The 17,446-nt window shown below is 37.6% G+C and overlaps 1 protein-coding gene across 9 annotated transcripts in view; it reads right to left on the reverse strand.

The window, feature by feature from the left end:
* PARD3B (par-3 family cell polarity regulator beta) overlaps positions 1-17,446 on the reverse strand; it is a 531,684-nt gene that overhangs the window by 263,985 nt on the left and 250,253 nt on the right. For all 9 annotated transcript variants that reach the window (XM_064434188.1, XM_064434182.1, XM_064434186.1 and 6 more), the window contains one exon: positions 10,925-11,093. In XM_064434188.1, coding sequence (XP_064290258.1) covers positions 10,925-11,093 — 169 coding nt within the window. The remainder of the gene's footprint in view (positions 1-10,924; positions 11,094-17,446) is intronic.

The following is a 17,446-nucleotide window of genomic DNA, read 5'->3' on the forward strand; positions in this document are numbered from 1 at the left end:
GCTGAAGACACTCAGACTTCATCACCCATGAGAATTTTTGGCAGGCTGAGCTATGTATAAAGCAGTCAAATCAGGTACTAAAAATCAATTTTAGCAATGCTTTGGATGCAAACACTCTCAGATGACTTTCAGGTAAGCTGACAAACCAAGGAACACAGGAAACACAAGCACAGGTGTATTGTGCTACTGCATCAGTGACAACTAACTTGGTTGGTTGGTTTGTTTTTCTAGGTAACAGGGAAGGATTATTCTAGAGCCAAACTAATACACTTGGATAGAAAGTGGGCAGAAAGAGATCTACAATAAATCACCTAGGCAGTTAAAGCCATAATTTAAAATTCTGCTCCTGAATATAAAAATGCTGACTATGATGGGAAAAGAGCTGTCCATCAAGTGTGTATCAAATTATCAGCTACTGAAGGCCATACCAATGACAATTACTCTGCTGCCTGTTTCCAAATTACCCCTGCCTGGACAGACAGACAAATTATTTTCTTACCTGCAGATGCCCCCAAATATTTTTTCAGAGCTCCTTCTGACAAATCACAACATTTCAAGCCAGTTGAAACAAAACACCTAAATACTATATGCATACAAACACAAACATAAAACTGCACCTCAGCATGGACAGTTCTTGGCTAGAAGAGCTCTGAACAGACACAAAACAAAAAACAATCATTTATATCAAGAAGCCAAAATTGCTTTTAAACTGGTCTTCTCATGAAACAGGTCAGACTCTGGAAACAAAGTTACAAGCAAGCTTTTAGTTTATATTTAAATACTTAAAAGATTAATATATGTACCTGTTTTTCTCCTTTTTATCAGACAATTTTCACATTAACAGGCATATAGACAGTTCTTCCAATCAGCACTTTTTGAGAGTACTAAGCAATCAGTGTGTGTAAATTTGTTCACCCTCAGTTGTATTGCTTACCACCACCTGAGGCATCATGGAATGGTTCTGCCATGTACTGCAAATGTAGCTGACACGGGCTTGTGATGGTACTGCATAGCTTCTTCTATTTTGTTTAAATATACAGTGGTATGATGATGTGACTCCTATGTTTAAAGCTAACTCAAATTACTTATAACAGCACCTATCAATACAATTTCAAATCTACAGCTGTGCTTCCCAAAGTGCACAGTGCACTTCTTAAATTCCCATGGATAGAAGATTAATGAACCAGGATGGCATCATGGTTAAGACAATTGACTTAAATCTACAAACAGGTGAAAAAACAGTTCCAGCAAGAGCTGTCTTATACACAGCACAAAGTACTTCCTTATCACTCCAAATGAGGTGTAATTTTTTCTTACCAAGAAAAACAAAAGCAATGGCCTACAAGTAAAACTCAGGAATGGCTTCAAACAGGTATTGTTTTGGGGTGATATTTTCCAGTGCCACATATTTTTTAAAAATGTTTTCTCTGGTTGCATGTGCTATAATGTATTGGACATGTAAGAATCACCTACACATTTCAGTCATATAAATCCTGTTTTCAGTATCAAAATCCACATCCATACAATAAGAAGTAAATCACTTCTCAAGGCACTAGGATGTATGCATCTACAGAGACTGTACAAATAATTCTGGTACCTTCTTCCCATTTAAACATTTTTCTCAAAAGAGCTTCCAGAAGGACAGGACTCGAGTTTGGACCTTAACCAGGTATACTTTTCTTGCACTTAAGTCATAACATATGCCAGATACAGAGTAATTTCAGGATCTTCTCACCTCACAGTGCTCCTCTTTTCAACTCTTCATCAGACAGACAGGAAGCACACAGACTTACTGCAGTCCAGGGAACAAAATGATTCTGCTCCAAAGGATCCCAGCTACAGGATCCTTCCACAGGGAAGAGACTGGGTAAAGGGGACGTAGCTACAGCAGATTCCTGGAGCAAGGATCAATCAGCTCACAACAGGCAGTTGTGATTTTTTCCCACTCCAGCTCAAACTCAAGAAAAATGTCCAACTCCTTCCCTTGCTGGGCAGACTGGCCAGAAGTTTTGTGAAAACACATTGGCTATTACAAAAAAGAAGCAGCACTTTCCAGTATGAGCCAGGCTTTCTCTTATTCTTGTACAAATGAAGCATCTTCATGAATCTCAGTATTTTCCATCTACTGACTGATATACATCCTACAATTTCCATCTTTAGACACAAGATTAAAAGTTACAGCCACTTTAAACAGCTTATGTTTTTCAAACATGATTTTGAGGAGAAAAATTGTTGTGCTCCATTAGAATTTCCTTTCACACATATACACAGGGGCATTTTGCTTTGGTTTTGATTGTTTGTTTATTTGGGGGGTTGAGGTTTGAGGGTTTTGTTTGGGATTTTGCTTTGGTTGGTTATTTTTTAAATATCCTTCCAATGGCATTCAGATGTCAAAAGAAACTGAACTCCAGATATACTTAAAATACCAGTTGTCTTAGTCATCCAACTTGCTGAACACAGCAAGAAATATTCATCTTAATAAAGACATTGAGTTTTTAAGCAGCATATTACCTGTAGTTACTGAATTTAAATAAATCATTTTAGGGTAATAGATCCTATAAGATTTTAAAACTAATAGATCTTAGACTCTCGCACCTTATTTTTATTCACAGATTGAAAGGTGAAAATAAGTATTTCTTCTATTTCAATTCCCAGTCCGTTTCTCAACTTCAAATGAAATACTTAATGAACTGTACTAGTTGAATAAACTGACACAAAGAAAATAATCTGTGCACCTGCAGAAGAGGCCATGCTGCCAAAAGCTGGTTTAGCACTTCAGCTAACATCAGTTACAGGTGCTTATGCAGTCACTTTTCCATGGTTCAATGATTTAATTTTCTTTAAAACTTTGGCAGCTAAACTGTACAGCTTGAATATCACTTTGGCAGCATTTTATTGCAAGTAGTAGAGCTGCAAAGCAATTTTTTTTGAGCATTTTAACTGTATTTTAAAGGATGATCACAAATTACAGCATTAGTACACATTTCTGTAATAATTAAATATGACCAGTATTTTACAGATCTAACTTAAATTACGAACCTTTTCTGTTTTGACATTTCCATATAAAGAGATTTCTTACTCTTGCAGATGTTATTACTTTCTATTCTGGTCATGGTAAACTAGTTTTAGTCTTAAATTTCAATCTTGTTCCTGACAATTTTCAAAGATAAAATAGCAAAACCTCCTGAAGCTGAAACTTTCTGTGAGGCTGCAAGGAGTAAGAACATAAGAGGAGCCGTACTGGGTCTACCTCATCCAGTATCCTGAATCTAACAGTGGTAGCAAAGACTCAGGGACAAAGCCTAAGAGTGTTGTATCCTACCAGGTTGCAAAAAATTACCTTTGAAATATTTCCAGATCTGTGTGGCATCTAGATAACCATATTTCAAGACACTGATGAGCCATGTCCTATGAACTGGTCTAATCCTGTTATAATTAATCAATTTTTGGTTAAATCAAATTTTAAAGTTTTATTCAATGCTTCACAAGAATATCAGCACAGGATTCTTTTGCTTTGCAACTATTGTTGAACAACAGTTGTGTTTGATACTCAAGTTTTTACATGGTGAGGAAATTGAATAACTTCTTATTGATCTAATACCTTCAGACCTTTAGCTGAAGTCCCAATTGTTTTAACTTGAACAATTTCAAACTATCCATCAGCCAGGCATAGCAGGCTCATTTTCTACCTGAAATACACATTTTGCCATGTTGCCTCTGAGCTAATATACCACAAGTAGAGTACAGAATTATAAACAGACACGTTCTCCTCTTACTTAACACTAAAGAGTACTGACAGAGACTGCACTATGGTTTTGAAGTATGATATTGTACTACAGCCTTTCAAAGCCTTCAGCTGCAAATACTTAGCTAAGTGGATTGGTCTTTTTCTTTTTAGAAGATACTATCTCTAAAACCAGCTATGCATAATATTACAAAAATACCAACAAAACCAGCAACATCACAACATCCGTAAAACAGACAAAATCTCAGTAAAAGCACTGACATCAAACAATGTGTGTCAAAAAGCACCATTGACATTTATAATGGAATTTATTCCATCATTTTAAGTCCCATTCATTACCTTCCCCAAAACCTTCCCCAAGGTAATAAAAGGCTGGAAATCAACATCCCAGCTAGAGAGCTACTGCAGAAAAGTGTCTAACTTGCAATGGAAAAATATTTTTCTCTCTAGTTAACATATTTTCATGGAGATACCCCCTCTTACTCCAAAGTAAGGCATGTTAAGCAAAGTCCAAAGGGAATAGAGACAGGCAGAATAATGGATGAGGAACAATCTTTTGGGAAATCAGAAACCAAAGGGCTATTAAAAAGAGAAGAGATACTTTAGTAACAAACTATGCACATAAATTTATTACCTACCCTAGCACTAAATTCCTGGGTACAGTCAAAGGAAGCTTGTTTTGTAAACAGGCAGCTCAAAGACAGAAAAACACATGGAAATTTTATATACATCTTTACAGAAAACATTAATGTATTATTCTGCTGCAATACAAAGATAAAGCAAAACTCATTTCCATGAATCAAGGACAACTAAATAAGACCAAGCTTAAGTCATGAGGTCAAAATATACCAGACTTTCCCTCTGACTGAAATGAAAAGTTATCTTCAAACCTTTAGCTTGCCTGAGAACAGAAACCATTTGTTTTAGAAATGCAAGTAGACTTGAATTGATCATCACAATTCTTTTAAAGCAGATTACACTGGATGCTACAGAGGAGAAAAATCTATCAAGTACAGTGTCATCCTCATGCCTATGGCAAACAGCAGAGAAGAGTACTTGATATCATTACTAGGAGAGGAGCCATCCAGTGCACTGAAAGAGAACACAGCCATATTTCCTTAAGGAAATCAGCAGTATTCCCTCAATCCAAGAAAACAGCATGCTCTTCCATAATGCATTTCTTTTGAAATGTACCAATTTCAAAATGTTAGTTTTTCCAGAACCTCACAGGAGAGAATTGTGACTTGGATACAGTACACTCCATGTACTGACAAAAATCACAATGTTGCAAGATTAGGAAGAAAAGGATAGCTTTCATGTAAGAAAAAGTCTTTCCTACTTACTCTTGTATGCTATATATAAGGCATTAACAATATTTGGTTTATCAGATTAATAGCTTCACATTGTATGTTTTCACAAATTTTAAAAATACATAATAATGTGGTTTTCTCTGTATTTAAAAACACAGTCTGCATATCTGTAGTATCTCAACTCCAACTTGAAAGTGGACTAATCAAATAAATGTTGTTTAAAATGCCCCCAAGCCTACTTACAATGCTTCCACTTCAAAGAGGATGAGAAAGAAAAGAAATTCCTTCCGAGCTCTGAAGTTACACAGAAATTGTCAACATCCGTACCCTGGAGGTAACAATTTAATCCCTGTCAGGCCTATCAGGGCAGAAACCTCCAAAAACTCGTGGAAGAAACCTTCCCTTCAATTCCCTTAGACTTCAAACCAAGACACTGCCAATGAAAGCACCTCCGCTGACTGACTTAGCAACCCCAACACATAGGGCAAATCAAAGTGTTTTAAACAATCCCATGAAACACAATTTAAACTAAAAAAACCCCAAGACCACTGCAATACATTAAGCTCATTGAGTATATTCTCTGTCTGAAGCACCTTCAAGGCTATTCTGTAAGAGTGCAAAGTAACCTTTCCCAAATGCCAAAAAGACATGGCCACAACACCACCAAACGCATCAAAAATGGACAGTGAAAACCTTCTAGGCTACTACTCTTCCTATCCTGTACTAACTAGCCCTTCTGAGGGTTGAAACATCCCAGAAATCTCTGCTTTCAGGGGAAAAAATGTTCACTGAGAAGAAACATTAAATGTCCAGAACCGAAAGAACTGACTGCTGAAAAGCACAAGTGCCTGCATGTAGCTTTAATTCCAACCACTACTACCATTCATAAGCTTATTTTAGGAGAGAGACTGTAATCAGTCACTCCAACCATTATTTTCACTTACGTCTTCCACTTGCCTAGAACGCTGATCAGATGTGCAGACATGTACATATAAACGGATAAAAACTCAGGGATTTGCTATAAAACAAAGTCATGCAAAATTTGAAATACTGAAGTTAGACCTTTCAGTGGCAAAATCAAAACACTGCTCTATTCGACAGTGAAAGCTTGCAAAGGGAGGAGTTAACTCCTGTAGTTTACAAGAGTATTTTTAACCTGCTATCAATAACTGTTGCAAGAAATTATTTCTTTATCTAATCTCAACTTGAAACGAAGTTACTAGTTTACACTAGTAAAGGTATCAATCGATTAAGAGCATAATTTTATTGTAATAGCCAACAAAGTAATTTAATTGTCTCTGCTTCCAGACTGTATTCAGAAAACAGCTTCAGATCTTCAAACCAATTCCCAAATAAAGGGGAAAAGAATAAATAAAGCAAAAATCATGAAGCTGCCTACTTTAGACCTTACTTTTTCCATACCTTAGTATATAAAATCAACAAGCATCTTTAAATGCTGCATGTCTTCTTCTGGACAAAATCCTGACTACTGAACACCAAGGAGATGAGCAAGACAAAAGCAACAACTAAATTTGCGTGTACTCAACCATCATTTACCAAATGAAGCAAACAAAACACTGAGCCAGTCATGAGGGCATTTCCAGCTCAGAGTGACTTGTCCATAAAACGGATTCTCCATAAATAAATTAGTGCTCTCTCCTTCCTGCCCATATGGACTGAAAAGGAAAAAACAAATTGACATAATGAAAATAACTCCCCCCTTCCTGTTCCATGACCCACCATGTGGGGAAAATCACTAGAAAACAACAGTAAATATGAGGTGCAAAGGGAAACTACTGGCACACTTACAGGTGCACAGAAGACTGTTTATGAGGGCCATAATATCTTTCCCTGGGATGTGTGTTACCTTACACTCACCATGGGCTGAAGTCATGTAGCTACAAAGTATTCAACACACTGTGATTTCACTGTTCATTGCAGGGTTTTGTCTATACACAGCTTTATAATTCAGAAACATGGTACCAAAAAAAGGCAGTGAAGAATTTGCAATGGTATTTGGAGTTAGAGATGCTGAAGTTTATCTCCAATACATTTTTCAAAAGTACATCAGCTATTTCAGCATTTAGTTGCCTGTATCATTCTTTGGAAACTGTTGTCATGGCCACATCATTATTGTACTCTGGGAAATTCTGCTCACAAGAAACAATAATACAAGACAAGCTCTGCTGCCATCTTAGCAACTGTCTCAATGCTCTCATATCTGCAGAAATAACAAAATCAGTAGATCAATTTCTTCCCTGTTTCAAGCAGCTGCCTGAACACATTAAACAGTTGTGTGCTCCTCTAAATTTTGTCATATATATTAGCGGGTGCTTTACACCATTTGTATTGTAGCATAAAATGTTTTCTTTACCCAAGCACAGATTGTGCCAAATTGGGATTTTTGCTTTTACACTATTAAAAGACACTGTCAGCAACAGCACCTGATGATCCAGTGATGTGTGGCAGGGAGGGAGGTACTTAAATCTGTTTGCACCTCACCTCGTGTTATGGACACAGAAGATACCACATCCATGAACACATGAAGTCTTCCTGCATTTTTCTTAAATTAAGTGTAAGAACCCACAATTGCACTTGTTTGGGAACAGAGCTAGCTTTAAAAGTAGAGCAGTATTTATTTCAGGGAAAAGAAAACAAATAGCTGAATAATTTCCTGAACTGTTTTAAGGAAATACATACTAAGCAAGTAATTTGATATCAAGTAAACTAAACTTACATTTTTGCTCTAAATTTTTGCCAATATAGAAAAGCAATGTAAAATATAAGGTTATTTTAGCTTTTGAGTCAAATATAAGATTGAAAGTAAGCCAGACTAAAAACAGAGTTACAGATGATAAAGGGAAAAATAAAGGGTAACCAACTACATAACAGGAAACCTATGATTTCAGACAGTCAAGCTGATCGTTGTTCTAGAATAACAAACAGAAAAACACCCTCAAAGAAGTAAACATACAATAAAAATACCAAAAACCAATATTATTACCATCTCTATCCAAACAGGAAGGGCTTTAAGATTTGGTATAATATACAGTTAACCTAACTAGGTCATATATACAATTTATAAAAGACAGAAATGTTTTAAGGCAGTATCTCATGTGTCTGCTCTAAGCCAGTGGCAATTCTCTCACATCTGTCAAGAGCAGTGTTTAGTTTCACGTGCTTATTAAGCACCAAGCACTAAGTATTACACAAGCAGATCATAAGCCATTGTTTCTACATAAAACCATGGACCTGATTTTGTAAAACATAAAACACCCAACAGAAATTAACAGGCAAAATTGTTCCACAATCTGACAATTCATATAACAATGCATTTCCCTCCTAAAAGCATTCTGGAAAAATACTCAGAAAGGTAAGTACATGATAGTTCTTGAAGCACAGCTTGACTATGGAAAGCAACAATTTTTTCCTATATATATATATTCAATCACATCCTTGCTCCCAGAAGAACAGCTTTATACATTAATATTATTTATTCCTGCTAGCAAGTGGGAGTCAATTCAATAATTAGACAGGAAGCCAGACTACTGTGGTTCATGCATCAATGATATTGATGCAACCAAATTGTCCTTCTATTTTTTCATTTACTTTTCAATTTGCCTCTAATGGAAATAGTCACATAATTTAAGGACCAGGCACTTGTACACAAAAGACAGAGGCAAAAATTAAGTCAAAAGAAATTGTAAACCATGAAGTAAAATCCAGAAGAGAAAGCAATTACATTTCAGAGTACAAACTAAGTTACAAGACTAACAGGTAGAAAATCTTTTTCTTATCCTGCAAAATAAACCAATCTGAAACAGAACTGAGCAGACAATGATCACTCAAGAAGCAAGCACCATTTTATCTTCAAATATATGTTAGTATTGCACTGAAAACAAAAATAGAACCCTGACTGCTCTTTGCACATTATATTTCATATCCTTGATGCTCTCCAGTAGGATTTCATAAACAGTAGCAAATTAACTACGTGGTAGCTTACTGATGAGCTCAAGAGCTTGAGCACTTAACTGCTTTACATGAAATTGTGTGAAGCTGAAGTGCTCCTCTCTCCAACCCTCAACTTATGTAACAACAGTATACAAGACTAAACACTTTTTTTAAGTAGTGCTCAGGGGTATTTGGAGAACAATCTCTACTTTCTGTAGCATGCTAAAATGTGGAAACAGCACCATTTAAAAACATGCAAACAAATTAAGTGGCAAAACTTTTAACCACTGAACCTTAAGCTACAAGCTATTCCATACCTCATACTTACCAAACACAGACAAATACATACAAGTTATGTCAATAATAAGTCTTGTCTCAAGATTTTTAGTTATAAGAAATTCCTGTGTGTCATTAAATATGGAAAAAGATTTTTCTATTTTAGAATATGGAAAAAAACCAGATACGATCCATTAACACAAATTTTACTCTAAAAATTCTCATGCAGCTTGAATTTTAGAATTTTCTACAGCAGGCACAAAAATGAACACAGACTTCTGTTAGAAGTTACACAGCTTCATCCAGTGAACTTTAGTTGAAATTTTATTTCAGCTCACTACTTTTTTTAATTAGTCTTTTCCTTTAAAAATGCAATTAAAATAGACAAGTGAACATTCAATTTCTCAAAGTGTAATCAGACTAGTCCATGAGAGTAGCAGAACGAGAGATAGTACTTCTACCCTTGCCCCAGCTGCTTACACTCAGATTTTATTGCGCAGCATTTGGAGACTGCCAGCAACGCTCAGAAACACAGGCTGAGTTGGGCTATGGGCACTGGTGAGATGCAGAGTAGGCTCTCCTGAGCATCATTCATGTGCTTTACAGGCAGACAGTCACAGGATTCACCTTCAATCTAGTTTTGAAAGCTTCTGTATCCAGTACTTAGGTGATAGCTCAGTCTACTCTCAATCCAAGAACATTTCTCAAACTGCTTTGTGTGCAACATAAAAGACTCCAGTTGTTTATAACTGGAAGCCAGTCTGAACTCCTGGCCATCCAGGCACACTGGAACAACATGGCGCACCAGAGCTGCAGCAGTTCATGCAGTACCCTCTGATGTAAGAGGGAATTAGGCAGCAGCCTTTCCTAATCACGGTCTGCTCACTTGAAAGTCAGAAAGGCAAGCAGGCCCAGTTGTGCAGCTTCTTCAAAGGCAAAGAGCTGAACTGTTTGCAATCAGCATATTCCTCTTCCCACCTCCCACACCCAAAACAGGGCACTAGCTCAGATGACTGGTAAAATTACTTGCACATAGCAGTTTTAAACTCATTGAACCCAGGTTCCTCAAAAAAAAAAAACACCCTGGGGTTTTTTTTTCAACGACTGTGGTATTTGAAAATACTTATCAAAGGTTTCATCTTGTGTTCTTTCAGAATACTATGATGGATTGTCAGCAACTCCTGGCCCAGCACAGCACATCCCCAAGAGTGCCAAGGAGAGCTGTCCAAATGCTTCTTGAACTCAGGCTTGGTGCTGGGGAATGTGCTCAGGTTCCCAACCACCCTCTGGGTGAAGAACCTTTTTCTAATATCCAACTTAAACCTCTCATGACTCAGCTTCATGTCATTCTCTTGGGTCCTGTCAACAATTCCTGTCACTGATCACCAGAGAGATCAGTGCCTGGCCCTCCATGTCCCCTCACAAGAGGGCTTTAGACCACACCCTCAGTCTCCCCTTTTCCAAGCTGAACAGACTGACAGACCTCAGACACTCCCCATATGGCTTCTCCTCAATGCCCCTCATTGAACTGCAAGGCAAACAATGGGATGCTAAAAAAAAATCTTATAATATATAAAATTGGATTACAGACATACAGAGAATAAAGAAAAATGAAAGAAAAAGCCATACAAGATATACATACCAAGTTTTAGGGCAGAAGGAGTCACTTCAATCTCACCAATGGGCTGAAAGGCAGCCAGCTGAGTTGCTACCTCTGTCTCAAAGGAGTCTGGGCTATTTCTGTCCGTCAAATTCCCATTGGTGCCATCAATCTTACGGGGGGCTTCTTGTTCATCGTAAATGGCAATCAGCTATCAAAACAAAAAATAATGTTGTTTTGTATAAAGTATTTCCAAACTTCACTCTTTAAAAAAAAAAATCCAAAAGATTATACTTCCTTTAAAGTACAAAATTAATGATCTTATTTCAGAAGAGCTAACAACAAACACAGTTTCCAGAAAGCACAGGCATTTGTGTTTAGATACATTGACTTCAATATGACTTAAGTATATGCTTCAGCACTGCCCTGTGCTGACACACATTTCTCAGAGTTAGCATGCTACCATTAGTGAACATTTTACATGATTTCAAAACACTTAGAGATGTTTGAAAACACAGAACAGCATTTAATTCTTGGGGGTAGAGGCCGTTATTAAGTGTAAAAAATGTTAGTGCTACTGACTGACATGCTGCACAAAGGTAACACAACCACAGAAGCTGCACTGAGTGAGCAGATGCACGTTTTATTTGTAAGAACATCAAAACTACATTCCAAGGACAAGATCCATCCAGCACAATGACAGAGCATGAGGCCTCCCAGCTGTCCAACCCATGTCTCCAAGGATGAAAGTTTCATGGTCCAGCACACACACTCATCACTTCTCTACCCACCATGTATCTGCCCCTTCCTCCCATCCTGCCCTGCAAGCTTGGACCAGGTACACGTTTCTGAGACCTGTCAGTCACTGGCTCTTACACCACTCCAGGCACATGGGAAGGCTCCAAAGGCTGCTGTCCAAGGTCACACAGATGTGGCCATGAAAATGATAAAAACCACCAGAATAATTATTTTTTTGCCTCTGTTAACCTAGTCTTTAACAAAGATTATCCTTTTGGTCTTTACTGATATAAAGTGATCAGTCTGTGATTTTTATGCAGCTTCATCAAGAAGCGACTCACACACATGTAGCTAAGTGTAAATTGTATTAAAGTTCCAAGAAAACAGTTAAGCATGTTACAGCTCTGGGAAAACAAACCAAAATACAATTAAAACGAAATAGAAGATATGATGTTCTCAACTCTGGGATGCTTGGCACTCCAGAGTCCTCTGCAAAAGCAGAAGAGGTAAGAGTAGCAGTTCAAGTGTTTTCCCTACCCTACCACCTGACATGACATAGCTCTCGTGCCATTTAAATGGCAAAAACTTTGCCTAAGGTGCTCATTTATTTTATTTTTTCTGCACTCCTTCAGATTATCCTACTGTTTTCCCAGCTAATCATGAAAAATACCATAACACACACAACTGGTTAGGCAACATCGTGATATACACAGCAACAAGTTTAAAGGATTGATTTACTACTTTTTTATCTCTCTCTGTGTTATTTTAAGGTATACATATGCTCTCTCTTATGAATATATTAGTACATCAAATCTCCTCTGACACTTCCAGGAAGTGTCAACAATTATATCCTATGAAAAACAGTATACTGAAACAAATGTTTAAACAAACTCATTTGCCCAAGGGAAGAAATGAATGTACGAAGGAAAAGGAAAGAAAAATTCTGAAGTGCTTCTAAAAGGAAGAAACTGACATTTTCAGGTCTTCCACTCATTTATAATTTGGTTGCTAGAAATGTGTCAGCTCATACTTACCAAGACACACTTCAGAGACACATAAAACCCCTAAAATAACTAGGTACAAAACTTGCTCTCTTTTTCCATGTGGAGCCTGTTTCCTTTCCATGGCCATACAGCTAAGTTTTTACAAGACACAATGTGCTTTTTACTTGTCCAAAGCATATAGAAGATTCACTCCAGTAACAAGGACAACTCTCTTTGTAGTTTATTCCTGCATAACATGTAAAGTACCCAAGTGTTCACACTGCATTAGTTATGTCCCAAAATTACATATAGCCAAAAAGGCTGACTGAGATCCAGACATGAACAGATCAAAGCAATTGTCTCCAGTACCAAGAAGAAACAAATCAAAACCTCCATCTTATTGTATCTTTAATTTATTTCTAAAATGACTATTCATGTTCCTGCTATTATGGCTGCTCATTCTGATTCAGTAACTTCCACCAACATTGTACACCAAAAGGTTTGCTTTCTCAGTCTCACTTTTGCTGTGGAAATTTAATTTCTGCAAAAGAGGCTGTTACTAATGAAGAGGAAATTGAAGATTGTGTAGGACTGTGGCACTGAAAGCACTTTAGGTAATAGCAGGATACAAAGTTCATTTGAGCATCCACAATGTAGAATGGACTAAATGGAACTTGGTTGTGATTTGATGGGAACAACTGAATTCCTCAACCAGACCAAGCTGAGTTTCTCCTTTGTTTCATACCATAGAAATCAAATTAAATGCTATATTACTTTGGAATATTCTACGCTTACTGCCCCCGGATATTGTAGAGGTGAAAAGTAGGAATTGGTTTAAAAAAAAAAAAATTTAGACAACGTCATAGAAAACACCGGGAAGAACAGTTAAGTAGACAGGTACAAGTATTACCTCAGTCTCAGAAACCTCCAAAAGATGTAGTAGTGCAAACCAGAGGGGCAAACCAGGACAAACTGATACTATAGTCACTCTATATCTATGTGCTTTCTGCAAGTATTTTCCACTGGTCACAGGCAGAGACCAGGGCAGCAGCCACGTACTATTGCATACTGTGGTTTGTAAGCACCACACCTTTCCTCAGTCCTCTAAAGTTCAAATCAATCTTGTGCAATCTTGTGCAGAAATAATAATATAAAATTATTTTAACAGGCAAGTCAAGTCACAGACTCCTGAGACCATGAGATGGAGCTGGCAGGTAGGTAAGGTGTCTGTCATGAGAGGCAAACCACATCACAGCCACAGCACAGCCATTTCCCAGCAATCCCAGCAAGGCTGCTCCTCCTGCTCCTCACCACGGTCACCTGTCACTTGCCCAGGGTGGGTGACCACGTCCCCATGGCTCCTTTTGAAGGCCCCTCAGTGCAGGGACTCAGGTGGGTGGGCGCTGCCCAAAGGGCTGAGGGAGTCTTGCATTCAAAGGCCCTGCCCTGCACGAGGCCAAGGGCATCAGTGGTGCCCAGCCCACCTGCACAGGATCCAGGTCAAAGTTTTGATATGACAATTTCCTCATGTCACCGAGGCTCCCTAAAGCACCTGCCCCAGCACTGGGTGACACTGCCCAAGAGCTGAGGTTACAAATCAAACACCTTCCTTGGCTCCAGCTCAGGAATGAGCTGGGTGCAGGCAGGTTGAGGGGCAGAAATCACAGTGCCCGAGTGTGGGTAAAGCCCCAGATCTTCACCTTATACAAAAGGATCACAAACACGCAACTCGATGCTTCTGTCAGCTCTGCCCCTTGATGTACCTGCCACTCTCGCTCACCAGACAAGAGGGTTCAGCACATGGAGACATGCTGGCTCCTCTCCTCCCAACTCCTGCAGCAGAGGCATGAGAAGAGATGACAACACTACACCCCGTCCCAACTGTACCCACACCAGCACTCTATTTCCACATTCTGATCCCGGACAGTTGTAAGCCAATGCCTGCAATACAGCCTGGCAAACAGCGGGAAGAAGATTCCACTTGAGCCAGACCACACAGGCCCAACACCTGCCTGAGAACAGGAAGCCTCTTACTGCTGACATTCTGTGAGTGACTTCAGAGAGAAACCCACAGTTCCTTAGTCTACACCCAGGCAGTACTTTGACTTCTTTTTAGGGGAAAAAAAACCAAAACAAAACCAACAAAAACCTATTTCTTTAGAGTATGGAACACACCAGTAATTAAGTAACACAATCTAAACTCCCATTTTTTACAGAGTATGGAAAGGAGATACTACAATACTGCCTGTGGAGGTAACAAAGATGTGATGCCTTTCCTCTCCAGTGAAAAAATCTTTGTTTTCTAAAATGTTTATTTGGGAGAGAACTCCTCAGGACCACAGTTGCAGCAGCATCTTATCAGTAGCAATTCTAACATAAATACCCTGGTAATCAATCAAAGAATTATAAATATCTGCTTCGGCCTTTCAAAGGGAATTAATACAATTAAGGTTATGTAAATTAACAACTCAAAAATAATTCTCATAATTGACTTCTCATTTCCTGTACGGAAAATTCTTTAATTGGAACAGACTGCCAAAATCTTCTGATTGAAAAGAATTTCAGGATGCATTAAAAAATCCCCACAAACATATCAATAAAACAACACCACTGTTGGCAACACTAATTTATTCTTTACCAGTTCAATATTTTCAAATATTGAGAATTCAGAAAGTCAGCTGATTTGGGTTTTCTTAACACATCAAAATATTACTGTAGACATTTGTAAATTGAGCAATTTGTACAATTTTGTACACTTGCTGTAGTTCAGGCATCTCTTTTTAAAAGGCTATTTAAGAAAAATGAATATTTATTGTGAAAGACATATGTATTTCTGTACAGATGAAATGGTTCTACAACCATTATCATTGTTATTGCAATATCTATTAATATCCTACTAAAGTCAATAAATTACCAAAATTTAGTACCTATCCATAGTTTTTGGTTACTAAATTCTCTACCAATACTGACATAGTCACAACACAGGGCAGCAATAACAAAGACTTCCATTTTATTAGATTTTTTGTGGTATTACAAGGCAGTGATACAGCCAAATTTTAACTTTGTATGCTGCTCTACAGTGCAGCTCTTCCAATACTTTACTGATATTTCAATTGAAAAGCTTGCAGAAAAGTAAAACAAGATTATGTACAAATTACACAACTCCATTCCCCAACACACTCATTGGATTAAGATCCAGTGAAAGGCACACACGGCAGCCGTGCCTCCCTGGGCGTGGGGAGGGACTCCACACACACAAGAGGCACCAAAAGTCCCTCCAAATTAATACTGCAACAGTTTTGTTTCAGTCCTCACTAATTAAACTTAATTAAATATAACTTCATGGAGTTTTAGAACTCTAAAGAAAAACATCCTCACCTTTGAACAAATAGCAGCAATTTAAGGCACTTGTTTGTTAAGTCAGAAACAGCTGACTTTACACTGCCCTATACACCATTTTAAATAAAAGGTTCCATAATTATTTCTCTTCAAAGTACACTTTTGACAACTAGATTATTGTTAATAAGGTTAAAACCTGTATATTTTACTAGCTTTTCTGTACTGAATTAGAAAATAGACACCACTACTTCCCTCCTGACCCCAAACACTAGGCATTTACATGAAGTACTAAGGAAGAAATGGCAAAATACAAGCTTGTTTGCAATTAAATTAATCAGCTTTCAATTACTGTCAGGATAAAATCACTAAGAGAAGTTCTCAGTCATAGGCTAGCATTGGTACATGATTGAAAAGATACTATTTTCAACAGCTGAAATTACATACTCAAAAAGCAATTAAATGCTTAGCTTTTATTAAATTTTTCATTCAAGTTGGATGGAAATTTTTCCTCCTAACTTCTTTTTTCCACACTCACTTTACCTAGATTCTTCTCTCAGAGACAACCAGAGGCAGTAAAATTGTGGATTTATTCCAGACATGTTTGTTTCCTGTTCAGGTACTCTCTGTCCATGATTTCAAATACCCATATAGGATAAAAACACTTTTTTAACCATATCTTTACTCCTGATGGCCAGTGCTCCTGTGAGAGTTGTTCTCAGTTGCTCATAAAATAATGTGGCTATAAAATGTTCCCTTTTTTGGGCTCATTAGCAAAACACTCTTTCACAGAAAGCACCTGAATTCTAACAAACTGTCAGGAGGAGTGAATGAAAAGCTCAGTGACAATTTCATTGAGCTTCATGGCGTAAGAAGTGATGGCTTCAGCCACAGCAGAAACAGATGTTTGCCACAGGACCACATTACCTTGTTCTGTGGTCCCTCAATTTAGATCTGTAGGACTAATCTTGCATTTTTACCTCTGCATATGTAACAAAGAGATACAAAGATACACAGTGTCTCTGTATGTGACACACTGATAGCAGAACACAGCAACGTTCAAAATAACATTTTAAAACAATTTTAAAAATCAGAACTTCAATAAGCTATATTTTTAACTTATGCCCACGAGGGTACAGGGCTTTACATCGAGGCAAGAAGACTGAGAGCAAAGTATACCATATGCTGAACCAAAAAAAGAAAAAAGTATTCACAAAGACACTGCGCAAGTTTCCTCACCCCACACAATTAATGTAAAATCAGGTTTTATATATTACTTATGAAAGAATCCTGTTCAAATGGTTAAAAGATGAAAGCCTGGTAACAGTGCAACATAAAACTAAGGTAATAGGGTACCTCAAAATGGATGAAAGCATTAGTTAATTTTTCAATTTAAAACTTTCCTGGAGCTCTACAACCGTTCTTCAATATTCTGTCAAGGTATTCTAGTGGTATATACTGATGAGTGCTTGAAATTATATTCTTGCATAATAGTATGCCTTGGAAT

Source organism: Passer domesticus, chromosome 10, assembly GCF_036417665.1.
Source record: "Passer domesticus isolate bPasDom1 chromosome 10, bPasDom1.hap1, whole genome shotgun sequence".
In the NCBI taxonomy this organism is placed as follows: domain Eukaryota; kingdom Metazoa; phylum Chordata; class Aves; order Passeriformes; family Passeridae; genus Passer; species Passer domesticus.